General features: G+C 51.7%; 4 protein-coding genes across 4 annotated transcripts; 2 read left to right on the forward strand and 2 right to left on the reverse strand.

Annotated features, from left to right (window-relative positions):
• Positions 1 to 1,771: 1,771 nt before the first annotated feature.
• On the forward strand, positions 1,772 to 4,115 carry AYO21_09941 (hypothetical protein; the record flags this gene model as incomplete). Its single annotated transcript, XM_022659867.1, has 8 exons — positions 1,772 to 1,858; positions 1,905 to 2,238; positions 2,297 to 2,491; positions 2,575 to 2,614; positions 2,674 to 2,923; positions 2,979 to 3,412; positions 3,478 to 3,804; positions 3,851 to 4,115. 8 exons carry the CDS (start codon positions 1,772 to 1,774, stop codon positions 4,113 to 4,115), a joined length of 1,932 nt encoding a protein of 643 aa, XP_022507810.1.
• A 901-nt stretch (positions 4,116 to 5,016) lies between these two features.
• AYO21_09942 (hypothetical protein) lies at positions 5,017 to 7,113 on the forward strand (the record flags this gene model as incomplete). Its single annotated transcript, XM_022659868.1, has 1 exon — positions 5,017 to 7,113. One exon carries the CDS (start codon positions 5,017 to 5,019, stop codon positions 7,111 to 7,113), a length of 2,097 nt encoding a protein of 698 aa, XP_022507811.1.
• A 637-nt stretch (positions 7,114 to 7,750) lies between these two features.
• AYO21_09943 (hypothetical protein) lies at positions 7,751 to 9,547 on the reverse strand (the record flags this gene model as incomplete). Its single annotated transcript, XM_022659869.1, has 3 exons — positions 7,751 to 9,234; positions 9,291 to 9,344; positions 9,394 to 9,547. The coding sequence occupies 3 exons, from the start codon at positions 9,545 to 9,547 to the stop codon at positions 7,751 to 7,753; spliced, it is 1,692 nt and encodes a 563-aa protein (XP_022507812.1).
• A 540-nt stretch (positions 9,548 to 10,087) lies between these two features.
• Positions 10,088 to 14,431, reverse strand: AYO21_09944 (hypothetical protein; the record flags this gene model as incomplete). The annotated part of the gene is made up of 1 exon (XM_022659870.1): positions 10,088 to 14,431. One exon carries the CDS (start codon positions 14,429 to 14,431, stop codon positions 10,088 to 10,090), a length of 4,344 nt encoding a protein of 1,447 aa, XP_022507813.1.
• Between the last annotated feature and the right edge of the window lie 2,117 nt (positions 14,432 to 16,548).

Raw genomic sequence — 16,548 nt, forward strand, 5'->3', positions numbered from 1 at the left:
TGATTGATATACACAAGAGATCGTTTTGCAGAGACAAGTCTTCCCGATGGACTGTCTGTGGTTTATCCAAGCCAGCGCCATGTAGAGGGCGAAACAAAAACGGGCAGTAGATACTTTGTGGTCCGTCCTCAGGCGAGGTGTGAGGAATCATGTCACCTCTACCTTACCGGCTCGGGTCAGCTCCATGTCACTATGACGGTGCCAGGGGGAATCTTGCGCACAGGATTGTTTGGGGGAGGATGTGGACCAGGCTCAACACGGGCATCGAAGATCTTTCAGGTATGCTGTACCATCCTCCAAAATATCCAGCTGCTCCTTCTCACGTGCATCATATTTTCGCCTGACATCGCGAACTCCCGCAACTTGAAACGGATGCTGGAGGGAAAGAGCTTCGGGCTTGGTCGAGGCTTCAGACCAGGGTCCATGAGTTTGTCTCCTTATTTTGGAAAACGAGAGACGAAAAGGAGGCTCAGCTAGGCTCCTCCGGCACATCCAACTGGTCTTCCTTCATTGTGAAGAATGGCAGCCAGACTCAAAGCTACGAGAAATCTCAGCATTGGAAAAGTAACTGAGATCTCGAACATAAGAATCAGGGAGAATGCGTTGTAGTCAATGATCGTGCAACTTCTTTCCCTTTTGCGTTGCCTCGGCTAAGAGTCAGCAATCTTCCAAAGTGGAAAGGCAGACTTTAAGGCTGAGCAATTTGTTCTCGACTCGCGATCCATCTAAAGCAAAGAGCAGGACTACACTGTTCAGTGCTCAAAGAGCTCCACCACGAAAGGGAATCTGATGGAAAATTTGTGGCATGTCCATTGCCCACAGGAATTTGACTGGAAACTCCAGTATTTCAGGTTCGTTGCCAGTTTGTCCACCTGGGGTCTTGATGGGACACACAGCGAGGGCCTTGCTCTTCCTCTTCAGCCTTCTAGATCACTCGTCCTCACCGGCACTAGCATTGTCAATCGCGATTTGACGCGCTCGCGACAAGTGATCGCACCTTTTGGCAGCTACCGCAACTTCTGCCACAAACGTAGAGGGGCAACCTTGGGTGGCTAAGTATGTTGTGAAGTCCACGTCGGCGAGAGATAAATCCCTCGCTCTACCGCTCTAGCCTCACGCAATACGGCATTCCCCGAACCCTGGTGTTGCCCTCGAAAATTTTCCAGGTACTGATACGAGGTATGGCTGACATGCAGAGTTGCGAGTGCGGCTGCCGTGCAAGAAAAAGTTACAGGAAAGTGAAAGATAGAGGATGAGAACGGCTTTGACTCGGATCAAGAGGACTATATGTCAACGAGGATTTCGAACACCCTGGCCTCGCCAAGAGATAGAGCGAGCTGGCCATTCTCGCACGGAAGAAAAGGCAACTTGTTGACTTGTCACAACAAAATGTCGGTGCCAAAGAGGTAGCCATCGGACGTGGCCGGCCAATGAAGTCGACAAGAGAGCTTGGAAGGAATTTTGTTCTGCCGCAGGTTGTCTGGTCAATCAGATTAGAAGATCGAGCCTGTTTGCCCGAGTCGGGTGCTTCACCCCTAACAGGTCTAGTAGAGTCGACAGTTGCCAAGGAAGCTTAACTCCTTATTTCACGCTCATGACCCGCCGTTGCCACGTCTGGACTCTCAAATCGTGGATACAACCCCCTCGTTTGTAGGTGCCATCCCGATATCAAAGACAAGGGAAGAGTGTAACCTGAGACGAGCTCATCCAAATATCCGACAAACAGCTGCCACATATCGCTGGGGAATAGCATTGTCTAGAAATGCCCATCATGTTGCCGCCGATAAGTACATTCGCTGAACGGATGCTACCATCCTCGTCCCTCTTTCGCCATCTCGTCCTTCGCCCCTACCTGTCTGTGAAATGGCACCTCGTCATACCGCTGTAGCTATAAAGACCTTCAGACGCCCACGGACTCGGGTCAGAGATACACCACTCCTCATACTCACATTTCTCTCCACTGGTCCCTCACCGTGCCTGTTGACAACGCTGAGACTGCCAGGGCCGGTGGTCTGCAACACCTGGAGGCCGACAATGGCCGTCAAGGCGCCACCACCAAGAATGAAGTTGTGCAGTTCGTTCGCCACGACTCAGAATATGACAATGCTCCTACACAAGAGGAGCTTCATGGACCCAATGCTCTTCGCCGAGTCGCCGTGCCCATTCCATGGTCAGTGTACACGGTCGCCTTTGTGGAGCTTTGCGAGCGTTTCTCCTACTACGGAACCCAGGTTGTTTGTATGCCTCAAAAATGAAATATCTGCTGTTTTTACAGGCCACTAAACATCCATTACAGACTCCAACTTTGTGAACCACTCTCTTCCACTCCCTGCGCCGAATGGTCCGCCGGGATCTCACCATAACACTGGGGCTGGTGGTGGCTCCGACCAGGGTATCTCTGGTGCTCTGGGTCAAGGTCCTCGGACCGCCAATGGCATCAATACCTTCAACACCTTCTGGGTGTATTGTGTGCCCCTTCTTGGAGCCTACAGTAAGTCCCCTTTCGCTGGTGTCACCATAGGCTTTTCATGACCCGGCCACTCAAGATTTCAGGGCGAGGCTAACTCGAGACAGTGGCCGATGAACACTGGGGAAGATACAAGACCATCTGCGTGTCTATTGCTATTGCTATCATCGGTCACATCGTCCTCGTTATTTCTGCTATCCCACCAGTCATCACAACACCACCGCTTGCTATGCCGTTTTTATGCTCGGTCTGATCATCATGGGATTTGGGACTGGTAGTTTCAAACCCAATATCTCGCCTTTGATCGTCGAACAAATCGATGTGACCAGAGCCTTTGTCAAGACGTTATCCTCCGGAGAACGCGTGATTGTAGATCCGATCATCACGCAGAGCAGGATATATCATTACTTCTACCTCTTCATCAACATTGGCGCACTTGTTGGCCAAATTGGCATGGTATGTTCCCCTCTGAGAACTGTGCTTGCCATCCAAAGCTCACCATTATGCCCAGGTCTACGCCGAGAAATATGTGGGGTTCTGGCTTTCGTTCCTACTCCCTCTCCTAGCCTTCCTAACGACTCCTTTTGTCATGTGGTGGGGACGCAACCGCTATCAGCAAAGACCACCAGCTGGATCCGTCGTAACCAAGGCCGTCCGCTGCCTCGTCTACAGAATGAAGGGTCGCTGGTCTTTCAACCCAGTCACCATGTGGAAGCATACCAGCAACGGTTCGATTCGGGAAGCAGTGAAGCCTTCCAATATTCAGCCCTCTCAGCGGCCCGTGTGGATGACGTTTGATGATGCTTGGGTGGACGAAGTCCGCCGTGGCTTTGCTGCCTGCGCGGTCTTCTGTTACTACCCGCTTTACTGGCTTGCATACGGTCAACTGACCAACAACTTTACTGCTCAAGCAGGCACAATGAAGCTGAACGGTGTGCCCAACGAGTAGGTTCATCTTCTGCCATGTTGTGTGGTGCATCTGCACACATGCTGACTGGAGTTTCTTGTAGTGTTGTCAACAACCTCGACCCTTTCGCCCTCATTATCTTCATCCCCCTCTGCGACTCATTCCTTTACCCTGGTCTGCGAAAATTGGGCTTCAACTTCACTGCACTGAAAAAAATTACTGCGGGCTTTTGGCTCGCGGCGGCAGCCATGATATGGGCTGCAGTTGTTCAGTTTTACATCTATAAGAGATCACCATGCGGGTACCAGGCCAACAGCTGCTTCAATGACGATGGCTCTGTCAACCCGGCGCCTCTCAACGTCTGGATTCAAACGGGTTGCTATGTTCTCATTGCCCTCTCCGAGATCTTCGCGTCGATCACATCCCTGGAGTATGCATATTCCAAAGCGTCCAAGAACATGCGCTCTCTAGTCCAGGCTATCGCTCTCTTCACAAATCTCGGCTGCTATCGCCGAGGCTTTGAATCGTCTTTCGGGTGATCCGTTGCTTGTCTGGAACTACGGTGTGTTTGCTGTGGTTGCCTTTGTTGGTGGCTGCTTGTTCATCTGGCAATTCTGGTCGCTTGACCAGCAGAAGGATGAACTCAACTTGTTTCCCGGGGGTTTTGTGGTGGCGCAAAAGGATGTCGAGGAGGTCTCGATCAGTGAGCCTCTACCGCATACAATTGACGAGAAGAAATAAACTGGACATGGCGGGTTAGATAGTGAAACTTGCGAAAATCTCTGAAGGGATTGTCGCTGATCCGCAACCTCTTTGGTGCTATCTCTGCGACCCCTGAGAACACTTCTCCCACAATTGTCGTCCCACGGACTGAGTGCTCTATTTCAGCTACTGAATGATGCTACCATCCGAGTTTATGCCGTACTTTCGAGAGTCACCGCGGTAACCGTGCTCGTGTAGTGAAATAGACGAAAGTAACAGAACGCAATCTTGATCCTCATCTACTGAGTCTCCTGAGAAAGGAGGTTGTTCAGTGGAACCAAACGGTAAGAGCCAGGCCTTCTGACACCGACCGACAATCAGTGGTCAATCCCGAAAGGCAATGAACGCTCGCGTCGTGGTCAGTCTCGTCGACCGAGGCAAAATTCCAGTCGATTCAGCCGCCCAGCTTTGTAGTGAATGGTTTTCCTCACCATCTTACACTCCGAGTGTGCCCGAGCGTGGAGGTGGCGAACGCAGCTCGATATACCCATCAACATCAAGGTACTTGTATGGACAGGCTCTTGGCAATTTCCATGGCGCTCAATGGGAATGGAGCTGGGTAACCGAAGCATCTGCCGCAGGCTTGAGTTACGCACGAAGTTCGTTAAAATACGTGGGGCGGGGGGGCTCACTAATCCCCAAAGAAGCTGAAGAGGGTGAATCGATGATTTGAACCGAGGCATCTGGACAAGGCTTGACCTTCCAAACCTGGCGATGATAATTTTGGCCCGATCATGACACCTGCTTGCTTCAAGGGCAGTGAGCAGCTTAAATACCAATCTTCCCCTTCCCTTGAAGCCCTTGATTCAAGCAGGCTGGCTTCTTCCTGTCCCTATCTTTGTTTCTAATCGCTTTCCGGTTCCTCCGAAACTCCCTCGAGATGCCTACGAATCCAGAATGGGTCAAGGCCCTCAAACCGTCTGGTCCTCAAGGTTCCGAGCTGCTCTCCCAAGAGAGAGCCAAATCCAGCCTCGACGTCGATCAGCTCGCTGATTTCATGTTTACACGGGAGAACCTCGAGAGAAATGAACGTATTCTTAGGATCCTTCAAGCCGATCCTGTTTTCGACAAGTCACAAAACTACTTTCGAGGGAGAATCAGCCGGATTGAAGCGGCGTTGGCTAGAGGGAAGAGACTGCATCAGTTGGAGGTCAAACATAAATGGTCAAGAGATGAATATCAGACAGCCAATGATCTAATCAGCGAGCCAACTCCTTATGGCCTGCATGCGAGCATGTTCGTTGTCACTCTGCGCGAGCAAGGTACTCCCGAACAGCACAAGCTCTTCCTAGACAAGGCGGAGGCGTATAAGATTATTGGCTGCTATGCTCAGACTGAACTTGGTCACGGCTCGAATGTCAGGGGATTGGAGACCACTGCTACCTGGAACTCCGACGACAAGACTTTCACAATCAATTCGCCATACCTCACTGCCTCAAAGTGGTGGATTGGCTCGCTTGGAAGAACTGCCAACTATGCCATTGTCATGGCACAACTGTTCATCGACGGTAAATCATACGGCCCTCATCCTTTCGTGGTACAGGTCAGGGATCTGGAAACTCATCAACCGCTCACTGGCGTTCACGTCGGTGATATTGGCCCAAAGTTTGGATACAACACCATGGATAATGGTTTCCTCTTATTCAAGAACGTCAAAATTCCACACGTCAATATGCTGGCTCGCTTCTCCAGGGTCGATCCCAACACCAACAAATACGTCCGCCCTTCAAACCCTTCTCTCGTCTACGGTACCCTCACCTTCGTTCGAAGCACCATCGTCCTGCAAGCGGGTTCTACCCTGGCCCGTGGCGTCACCATTGCCACCCGTTACTGTGCTGTGCGACGACAATTCCAAGATCGGGATATCCACGAACCCGGTGAAAATCAGGTTCTCAACTACACCATGGTCCAGATTCGACTGCTACCGTTGCTCGCAGCAACCTACGCCCTCCACTTCACAGGCAAGAGCATGATCCGATTGTATCAGGAAAACCAGAAACGCATGAGCGCCGGTGATGCTGGCAAGCTATCCGACTCCACTCGGGGACCAGGACCAGAGGAGCTTAATCCAGGCACCGATCTTCTGGCCGACTTACATTCCACAAGTTGCGCCTTGAAAGCCTACGGTTCCACCACCGCGGCGGAGGGCCTGGAAGTTTGTCGTCGCGCCTGCGGCGGTCATGGGTACTCGTCCTTCGCTGGTATCGGTGCATGGTACGCGGACTATCTTCCCACAGTGACTTGGGAGGGCGACAACTACATGCTCACACAGCAAGTGTCCCGATACCTCTTGAAATCTGCCCGGAGCGTTCTCGCTGGTAAGGCGGCAAAGAATGACACCACACGGATCCTGACTGATTTCATCCGCCGTCGCGACATTGGCTGTGCATTCGATGTGATTGGCAACGACGAAGACCTGGTCGCAGCATTCGCATGGCGTGTTTCCTTCTTGACTTTTGAGGCTCTTCGTCACCGCGATGAGGACAAGCAATCCTGGAACTCCTTGCTTGTGGACTTCTGGCGTTTGTCCACAGCACATGCCCAGTATATGATCGTCAAGAACTTCCATGATGCGTTGCAGGATCAGGCCACCAAGAAACAATTGGACGAATACACGGTGACGTTGTTGCACAAGTTGTTCCGTCTGTATGCTCTGCATACACTTGAACGCGAAGCATCAGAATTCTACTCATCCGCCGCAGTGACGGTTCGCCAAATTACGTTGGCACGCACAAAGACGGTGATGAAACTGCTCGAGGAGATCCGCCCCCATGCTGTTCGATTGGTCGATGCGTGGAAGTTTTCCGACTGGCAACTCGATTCATCCCTCGGAAGATACGATGGCAATGTGTACGAGGACATGTTCCACCGGGCGAGTGAGTTGAATCCGCTGAACAACGTGGTGTTCGATCCATACCCAGATTCCAAGACGCTGTTCAGAAAGGACGAGAGACAGGATTTGAGGAGCAAGCTATGAAAACACTTAGAGTCTTTGTGCTTCTTGTATGTTTGAGTATAGGCTTTTTCACGCACACACCCTTGGTTATGTTGACATGGAAAGCTTGGAAAGCGTGGAAAGCGGTCAACGTCCCCATAGACTCGGTATAGATAAAATCTCAGGATACACGTTATCTATGGAGTTGACCGAATCACAGGGCCAATTCTGCATCTCATCCTGAAGAGTCTGCATTTATTATAGTTCACCATAGCCAATGATTTCGATACGACTCCTTTCGAGATTGGAATAAGAAAAACACAAAGCTAAGGAGAAATAAAATTGGCAGAGTTGCGTATGTGGGTATCTCATTTATGATCGCTCCATGTTGCCTCGCCCATGCGCCAGCTTGCTCTTTTCCAATGCTGTATCCATTGCTACACCAAAACCCCTTCGCAGCGAGACGAAATCGCAAATCGACAGCGACAGTGAAAGCCGCCGCCCAGATATTGCGACGACGGACTCAAAAGGATGGACGGATTCAGCCAACGGATGTTCTCCGGCAAGGTTTCGTCTCCTCCATAATTGACGCCTGGGTTTTTCGGCTACAGATGTGGTGAACAAAGTATTGTGCCGTAATATCTGTCGTCCCATTGATTCACATGTCTAATTTGCAGTTTTAGAGGGCGCCAACGTCGATCTCTTCCCAACCCTTGGGCCCAATCGCTTCGTAGACACCCACGCGCCGACTTAGAACCGTACCCAATCCCCTGTGAACTTCAATCTGAAAGGGTTCAAAAGGCATCTTCTCCCCGTCGACTGAGAAATGGCCAGCGTCTCGATTTATGTTCTTTCTGTAGTTGCTCTGGCCGGCCGCTCGACCCTGCTTGTACTGCCCATGGTCGCTGTCTCCTGCAGACTCTGCCATTGTCCCATAGCGCGGAATGACACGGAGGGCGCTGACTTTCCGGACGCGTACGCTTTCCTTGTCAAAAAAGGTGCCTTTAGGAACGGAAAGCAGGAGGTCGATGGCTTTCCGTCTCGGAATGTCGCCATCGATGGTGACTAGATCGAGCAGGCCATCCGAAGGAAGAGAAGCAGGAAAGAATGGGGCATCCGCCGTCATTATGGTCATGTTGCCGCAGTAAAAGTTGCCCAGATTGGGGTAGGGAGTCAGAGGGGTCCAGCCAGCGTCGGTGGGCAGAGGATCATTGACCGTCCCATACTGTAGTGGGGGGAGTCCAAGACTTTTGGACATATCCAACGGCCCATCCAGATCAGCATGAGAGATGGGAGCTTGGGTCGTTCTTTTAGCCATGTAGCGGGCGTAGTGTTTCTTTATTTCCTCCTTGTCCTCGATCTCGGTCTTGACAGCGATCTCACAAGGGTAAAGCGTCTTGCCCAGGAGTCGGACGAGAAATCCGTAGAAAAATCTTGCGTCACCCATCCATCGAAGGTTCTCTGTTCCCAGGTCACTTTCTGCCACTATGCCGAGCGATTGCGACAAGAACGAAAGCGTCCTGGTATTTCCCTGTGTGATACTCGCGAGGTCCAAAGGAGTCCGCACACCTTTCACAATGCAGAGGGCGGCGGTGCTGCATTCACCGGTTCCGGTCAGATTCCACGCCATACCGTTTCCACTACCACAGGGTAACTGGACGACTGCCACTTTTCTGAGGGCCTCAGCGGCATTTGGTTTCCTTGCGAGGCCGTTTATACATTCATGGGGCAAGCCATCCCCAGACACACTCGCAATGGCGTCGAATGCGTTAATGTCCAAATTTTGAGCAATCTCGACCGCGTGGCCACGATGCGTTGTCTGCTCGGCGTCGATTTCGCATCGGGCTGCCGCAAATACAGGTTCAATCTCTTTGCTGTACTGTTTAACCGCCTTTCCCTTTCCTCCAAAGGGGTTTATCAGAACTTTTATCCTTTTATTGCGTTGAGCTTGGCCGTATGACCGTCGTAACAGACGCTCGACCCATCTCTCTGCCTTTTCCAGTATCGCGGTAGAATTGTCAAGGGTATAGTTGATATATGCGACAACAACAGGGGAATTTGCTGACTTGGAGGTTGGCTTTGCGTAATGAATGGTGAGCTCGCTCTTGACGATTTCCGCCCAGAGGACATTAAAGTAAGGAATGGAACGGGTATTTGTGGTTCCTGATGCTCGAGGTCAGTCACGGAGGGTTGTCTAGGGCAATTGACCCTAGACCTACTCTGAGAAAAGAATCCAAAGCAGTCGAATCCTTCGCTTCCGCGGAGGCCTTCATCTGCGAAGCAGTCAGAAAAAATAGGTCTCTGCAACCAAAGACGACAAACCTAGAACAATGACCGCGTCAGTACCGAGGGTCAGAGTGGCATTTCTACCGACGCCCAACGTGGACTCTGCGATTGTCTCGCGTTCGTCTTGGATTGCGGCTTGGTCAGAGAAGGGATCCGACGAGCCATGACTGGAAATGTCAACACTTGCCATTGCGGAGGCAGCGGGAGCGCATTATGAGAGTCAAGAGGAAGTCGGGTGACTATGACCAACAATAAAAGAAAGAATAGTGAATGAGTGAATGAATTCGTACCGGGTATCCGCTCTACTCGGATGGAAGACTCGGAGTACAAGTTACATGGAGCATGGAGCAAAAGCCTGCCATTCCGCATGCCAGGCATAAAACTCCCCAAGACCGAATGGAGTCTTGGTTCCCACTCCACCCGAGAACACCAACGTCAAGATTCCCCATTTGGGCCATGGCGTGGATTGCCCAAACCGACCTGCATTTAACCCTGCTGTTTGTGTGTTCCTTGCCTGTGAAAAGGACCTGGGCCGCGGCTCAATGATATTAGGTACCAGGTGGATGCCAGGAAAAACACGAAGTACGGATACGGGCGTATCACGTAAGCTGGAGAACAATCAGCCGCAAAGGCGCCGCAGGTACAAGACAGAGCCGGTTCGGCCGTTGAGCAGGTCTTATTATTATATTATATACCACTTTTCTTGCACTCGGTGTCGACACCAACCCCCTCACGAGGCTGTCGAGTTCTGCCGGCTAGGAAGCGACACGCCTCCGCTGCTCTCACTCCTGGGCGTCTGGGCCTCTGGATCATCAACCACCATCCGTCGAATCTCCACAATCCACGGGTGTTGCAACAACTCAGCAGCCGAGCTCCTCTTTGCCGGATCGCGCTCGAAGCACTTCTTTAGGAAGTCAATCCCTTGCGGACTCAGCTGGTCTTCGGTGGGTAGCTGCGGCGGATTACCCTGGGCAATGTTGTACATGATGGCCCATTCATTATCCAAAGTCGACCAAGGGCGACGGCCAGTTGCCATTTCCAAAATCACGCATCCCAATGACCAAATATCGGCGGCTCCCGAAAAGCGTGAGGTTGCCGGAGCATCGCCACGAATCACTTCAGGTGACATGTACATTGGGGTGCCCGTCATAGTCTTCTGGGGCTGTCGTGGAAGCTGACCAGGATCAACGTTCGCGCGCTGCGGCGCCTCTGGAGCCATCATTGTTTGTCCTTGTCGCGCAATAATCTTTGCTGCCCCGAAATCGACGTATTTGATGACGCCATTGTGATCCAGCAGAACATTTTCTGGCTTAATGTCCCGGTGGACAATGTGTGCTGAATGTAGATAAGCCAGCCCCTCTAGCATCTGCAGCGCGTAGACCATGATGACCGTTTCGTCCTCAATCCGTCCATGCTCGAGGAGGCCGGCTACCGAGCCACCGGAGCAATATTCCATAAAGATGTATACCTTGTCGCGATGTACTTCGATACCATAGTAGGAAACAATGTTGGGGTGATCGAGCACGGCCAAAACACCCATCTCGTCGCCAATCTGCTTGACAATGGTCGGAATCAACTGCGGGTCCTGCAGACGAATCTCTTTGACGGCCATCAAGGTTCCTGTATCAAGATTGAGAGCCGCGTACACGGACCCAAAAGTGCCACCACCCACAAATTGGCCTTGTTGCCATCTCATGGTGATATTGGTTGCAGACGAAGAGAGAAACGTGAGTGATCGATCAGCTTCGTTCGAGCCCTCCAACACCCGTCCGAGAGTGGTCTTGGTCCCTCGTTCCTCGCGAACCTGATCAATGGCAATAAGCTCAGACAGTCGCTGCTGGCACATTTCATTCCGACAATCTTCGTCGTTACGCAACTTGTTGTAGTCCAGTCGCTTGTTCATGCCTGTCAGGGCTTCCATTCGCGATTTCTCTTGCTGTGCAGCCAAGGTCGATCTTGCTCCCATAATGTCAAAGTGAGAGATCAACACAGACATACAGCCAGCCACTTTGACCCTGATGCGTTTGTAGTCCTCGTCCGTGATGTCCAAAATGTTCCGGCCTCGCGTCATCGCCATTGCAAACTCCAACGCAACCACCGCCCACTTGAAGGTCCTTCGGTCCGCCGCATCACAATCGTCGCAGATGAAGCTGACCCAGTCCAGCGCAAGCCGAGTAAGTTTCATATTGTTCATCATGCGTCGATTGGGATCCATGTATGTCAGAGATCGTTTTCCGAATTCCGTAGCGAAGGCGAAACAAGATTGTACCAGCTCTGGACTGGCAATCCCACCATTCTGGGACCGGATCACCTCCACACTTTCCATGATAGTATTCGACAGTTTGAAGGTGGTCTTTTTGATTTTCCCAAGCTCAAGATTCACTCGAGACAAGTTAGCTCGCTGTTCAATCACCACGTCGAGCTCCCTGCCAATCGCATTGGCAAATTCCATCCGCGCACCTTGCAGACGAAGCGATGATCCGTCAGCCACGAGACGAAGTCTGCCCAATCTCACGTCAGTGGGCAGTTCCAGAGCATCGAGCTCCATCCTGGGACCTTCCCAAGTCATATCATCCTCCGGTCTAATGATCAAAATGTAAGGGTTTGAGGGATCTTCCGCCGCGTCATCTTCATGGAACGATGTGCCCAGCATTGACTGGATCTCTTTCGGTCTGTTCCACAGCGAGGCTGAAGCCACAAAATGAATGCCTTTTGGACTGTTTGTGCTTGGTTCCACGAGGAAGTGTCCAGACAACACAAGAGCTTCGGCGAATGCCTGCAGCTGCTCTGGTCCCATACCGACATTGAATTCGGTCGCATTCTCGAATCTTTGCCGCAGAATGCGAGAGAATCTGAACAGCTTTCGTTGTCGTACACGAACGGAATCCAAAATCGCCTTGTAACGTTTCTCCATCTCCTGTGGACTTTCATCCGGTTTGCTTCGAAGCTCTCGCTCAAATGAAGCAGTGAGCCGGAGTAGTGACTTGGCTGTAAGCGAACTGAATTGCTCCGCAACTTCAATATCGCCCCCTTCGAGTTGCCGCCCTATTTCGTTCGAAAAGCCCCATTCTTGTTCGAGAATCTCGGCTTCGCGGAATGTGTTCTTGTTCGCGCCCAATTTCCAGTTCAGCATCTTAAAGTAAAACTTCAGAGCGTCCACGATGACCTTGTCGAAGTTCTCGTCAATGCAAGGAGGCAGATCCCATCCAGGCTCAGGATGCGCCATTGTAAGGTATTCTTGCTTGATAAGGCAGGCAAGCCGCATGAGAATCTGAAACTGTGCAATCATCTGGTCAATGATCATGACGGACTGCTGCGCTGACTCCTTCATCTTTTTTGCGTAGGACAGCCGCATCCGGATAATCTCCTGGATTAACCTGGAAGGGAAGTTAATCAGAGTCAAAAGCTCTTCGATATAAGGTGGAAGGTGGCGCGCAGCAAATGCCTCCGCGTTTTCGATCAAGGTGCTCTTGGCCTTCGTGATGACCTCGCTGATCGCCAGGAACATGCTCTTGTCGCCCTGCAACGACTTCAGCCCATCTTCCTTCAAAATTCTGTCGATAAATGAAGATTCGTCTGAAAGATCGCCGTCTCTGCTAGAACGACGTTTTTGCCTGGTGAAGTCCAACTCAGAATTTCCGACCCACGCCTGGAGGACAGCCAGTTCAGTGTTGATGGATTGTGTGATATTGTGCCAGGAGATGATGGCGTCGCAGCTTTGTTTGAAAGCATCAGAGGCAGCCCTGGTCTGGGCAGCTTCCAGTTCCCTCCGTGACGGATACAGCCATTCACACTTTTCGATGTTGGCCACGGCCTCTTCAACTTGTTCCAGCGGTGATTTACCCACCACCGTCTCGCCCTTGATCTCAAAGGCAATGATTTGTTCGATAATGGGCCCGATATGTGCACGGCCTTCCTCGATGAGCTTCTTCTGCATCTGCAACGGCCGACCATAATATTTTGCTCTTACACCCAGCCAAATCTCGGCACCCAATTCTACTTTGCTCTTTTGCTCGGTTGTGCCGATCAGCCTCTGTTTCTCCTGTTTGACAACATCGCCTTTGAGTACGGAAGCCAGCATAGAATGCCACTCGAGGCGCTCTCTGTTTGCGGAGTTCTGTAGTTCCTCCTCTGTCGGCTGAAGATTTTCCTCATTGCCTAGGAACATCAGTGTTTCCGGATCGTAGGGATCGTCGAATCCGTGTTCAGCTGAAGGCGACTCGTCGTCGGTCTCGTCATCCGTGCTGTATCCGATACTAGGTGTCCGAGGATCATTATCAAGCCAATCCGGTGGTGGTTGTCGGACTCGCTGGACATAAGCCTTCTCTTGCGCCTTGTACTGTGCATTCGGATCCCTCCTCGTGCTTCTCATTGTATTTGACGAATGCATTCTCTTAGAATTGAGGGACAGGAATTGAGGCGGCTTTCTCGGAGGTGCGTAGGTGTTTGAAGGAGTTCGGAGAGGAGCCCCTGGTCTGGCGCCTCGCAAATCCGCAATTGCACTCTGAGCGCTTTCCGAGAAGGATCGGTCCATATTCTGGGGTCCTCCGCTTCCTCCTCTCGGTCGTGGTCCATATGAATTCCAAGACGAGATTGAGGACGAGAACCCCGTCGAGGGCGTATACGCGGAGATGGACGAGGTAGGAGTATAGGTTACAGAACCATCGGGGGGGTCGTAGGAGGTAGGAGGATACGGGTACGAGGAAGATGTGAGGGCATCTTCGTCAGAGCCAGATGAAGATCCGCCGCTTGGGCGATGCATCGGCATCTCCTCATGCTCCATGACGAGGGGCAAGCGACCTTGTTCGAGACGTTGCTCTTCAGTCTTGGGAGCACGGGGTCCGAATCTCGGGAGGGCGACAGGATGCACAGGTGAAGGAGCGACAACTTGAGGTTGGCCCTGGACTGAATGGGATAACGTTGGGTGCAGTAGTGGTGCTGGCTGCAAGTCGGCTGTTGCGGGAGGAGGAGCACTGGCAGTTGTGGTGGCTGCCGCAACCTGTGGCTGATGAACCACCCCAACTCCAACTGGCACGGGGACTGGAATTGGTTGGCTTGTTGCTGACTGAGGCATGGCTGCTGCTGCGGAGAAGAGTTCCTTGTGAAACTCTATCTCGCCGCGTTCAAGGGAGTTGCAAGGATAGTATTGATGGAGGTCATATGGATTTCCTGACGACTTCAGAGCAGAATAATGGTGGAAAAATTAGAAGACCAAGTATCACGTCGACGCCAATCTCCACGGGGCACGCGTCTTGAGATGGTGTCCAGTGCCGTGCCTCCCGTTGTCGCCTCCGCGTCGATGAGTCGCCGTTGGAGGCTTCTTGATTGCCTGGATCTCTGATCCGATCGTGAGGAGCGAGGAAATCAAGTTTGCAGCCTGCTTGGTTACCCGCCCACTATTCGCCCTTCCCACTTCAATTGACACAAAAACCTGGCAGAATGGCGAGATCGCTCTCCTGGTGCTTCCTCATATTTTGAGCTGTCGTGTTAAAATCTCCCACTGATCAAGTCATGAATTTATGGTCGACTCGGTCACCGATTTCTTCAAGTCATTGCTCACAGTTGGTATTGCTAGATACGTCCGCGTTCCACCATATTATGATGGTTTGCGAATCTCCAGTCATTATATCTATATATGCTGCCAGGTTCCGTCTCATTTGGAATGCGAAGGACAAGTACTCAGTACACTATCTATAAATGTCTCAATGAAGGACGACGACTCATTATCCAATTCAGGGTCTTCAGGCTGAACAGTCGCAACACAGCCAATCTGGTGAAAACAAAAAAAGGTCTTGGGGCCGGCAGACTCTGTCATAGCACGTGAGGAGACAGTAACGACTTCAAACTGAAGCGACCCCGACTTTGTCAACACGTCGCGGGGAAAGACCAACTACAGCTCCTACTTGGGTTTCACAAAACGACCTCTCTATCATGGCCCGGCAGGAGCACGGTCATCAGACGAGAATGCTTCGATGGTCTGAAGACTGCGTGAAGAGGGATGCAGCACCATCAGCTCTAGAAAGCAAGACCAATGGCAGAGAGACTGCAGGCGACTCATTTCGTCCTGAAGGTTCTTCAGGCGATACGAAGACAGCTGATGGGCGCACCTCGCACGGAGCTCGGAGTGGTATTCCTTCCAAGGAGACTACCCGTAATAATGATCGAGGGATCGCTGCGGCCAAGTATCTGGGCTTGTAGACCATTTGCGACCATCCCTCCCGTTGTTGAAGCTGCGACACTCTTCTTGGCTGTAATTGTGAGCAACCAATGCCTGTTCGCATTCCTTGGCTATTATTGGAAGTCGCCTGCATTGGGAGTGTGTGCCGTGTGATCAAGATACCGCCAAATAGCGCAGGCAGGATGCGTCTTCCAGATTTTCGACACAAAGAAGCGGATTTTATCGCCCACCTATTCACGAACCTTTCCGAGGTATTGAAGTATTTGGCCACATTATACCAACTAAAAGGAAAAGAACGGACGTCGGTCTCGGTCAGCAAAAGGATCAGGTGAATGTCACGCGGGAAGGTAAGAGGTTCTCGGTAGTAAGTCCCCGCCGCTCACTCGCGAGCATATTCGATTCTGGCGAGATGAGCTCGTAGACGAGGTGTTCGGTAGACGAGTAGCAGTTAGCGTACTCGGTAGAGGTCGAAAGAATCGTGCTGGCCCGTGTCAATCGCTTTCTGTACGGTGCGCGGAGTAGGTAGATACAACCTTGGTATGAGTACTTGTAGGGTTGGCACGGCAGGACCAGTGCCGAAGTGAGATGAAACAGACCAGAAGCGTCGAAATCGTTATCTGTGTGGAGATGTGCTGAGCGTCACCATGCCCCCCACTGGAATCTGGATTTGCATGTGAGCCAATTGTGAAGTAGATGCTTATCTCGCCCAGAAATGCGAGCACAAGGATCCACGCTCCTCAGGCAATGCCCCTAGTGTGCCTGGCAAAAATGGAGTTTGGGGCTTATGCAACCTTCAATTTTTAGCGACGACTAGTAGGCGAAAAGCACGAGGCAGCCTTGGAGGACCGGATATATTGGGCCGTTGGATGGAACATGGGACACAAGAAAGGAATCCCCGTCATTCAGTCAGTACCTGTGGGGTGTTAGGGTGGAGTGGAAGAAGAGGCTGTTGGGACTTTTCCTCGAACCTGCTACGTATGATGATGCGCGCTGGGAGAATCAGTGCTCAGTGC

The sequence above is a fragment of the Fonsecaea monophora genome, assembly GCF_001642475.1.
Source record: "Fonsecaea monophora strain CBS 269.37 chromosome Unknown Scaff106, whole genome shotgun sequence".
Classification (NCBI taxonomy): Eukaryota; Fungi; Ascomycota; class Eurotiomycetes; order Chaetothyriales; family Herpotrichiellaceae; genus Fonsecaea; species Fonsecaea monophora.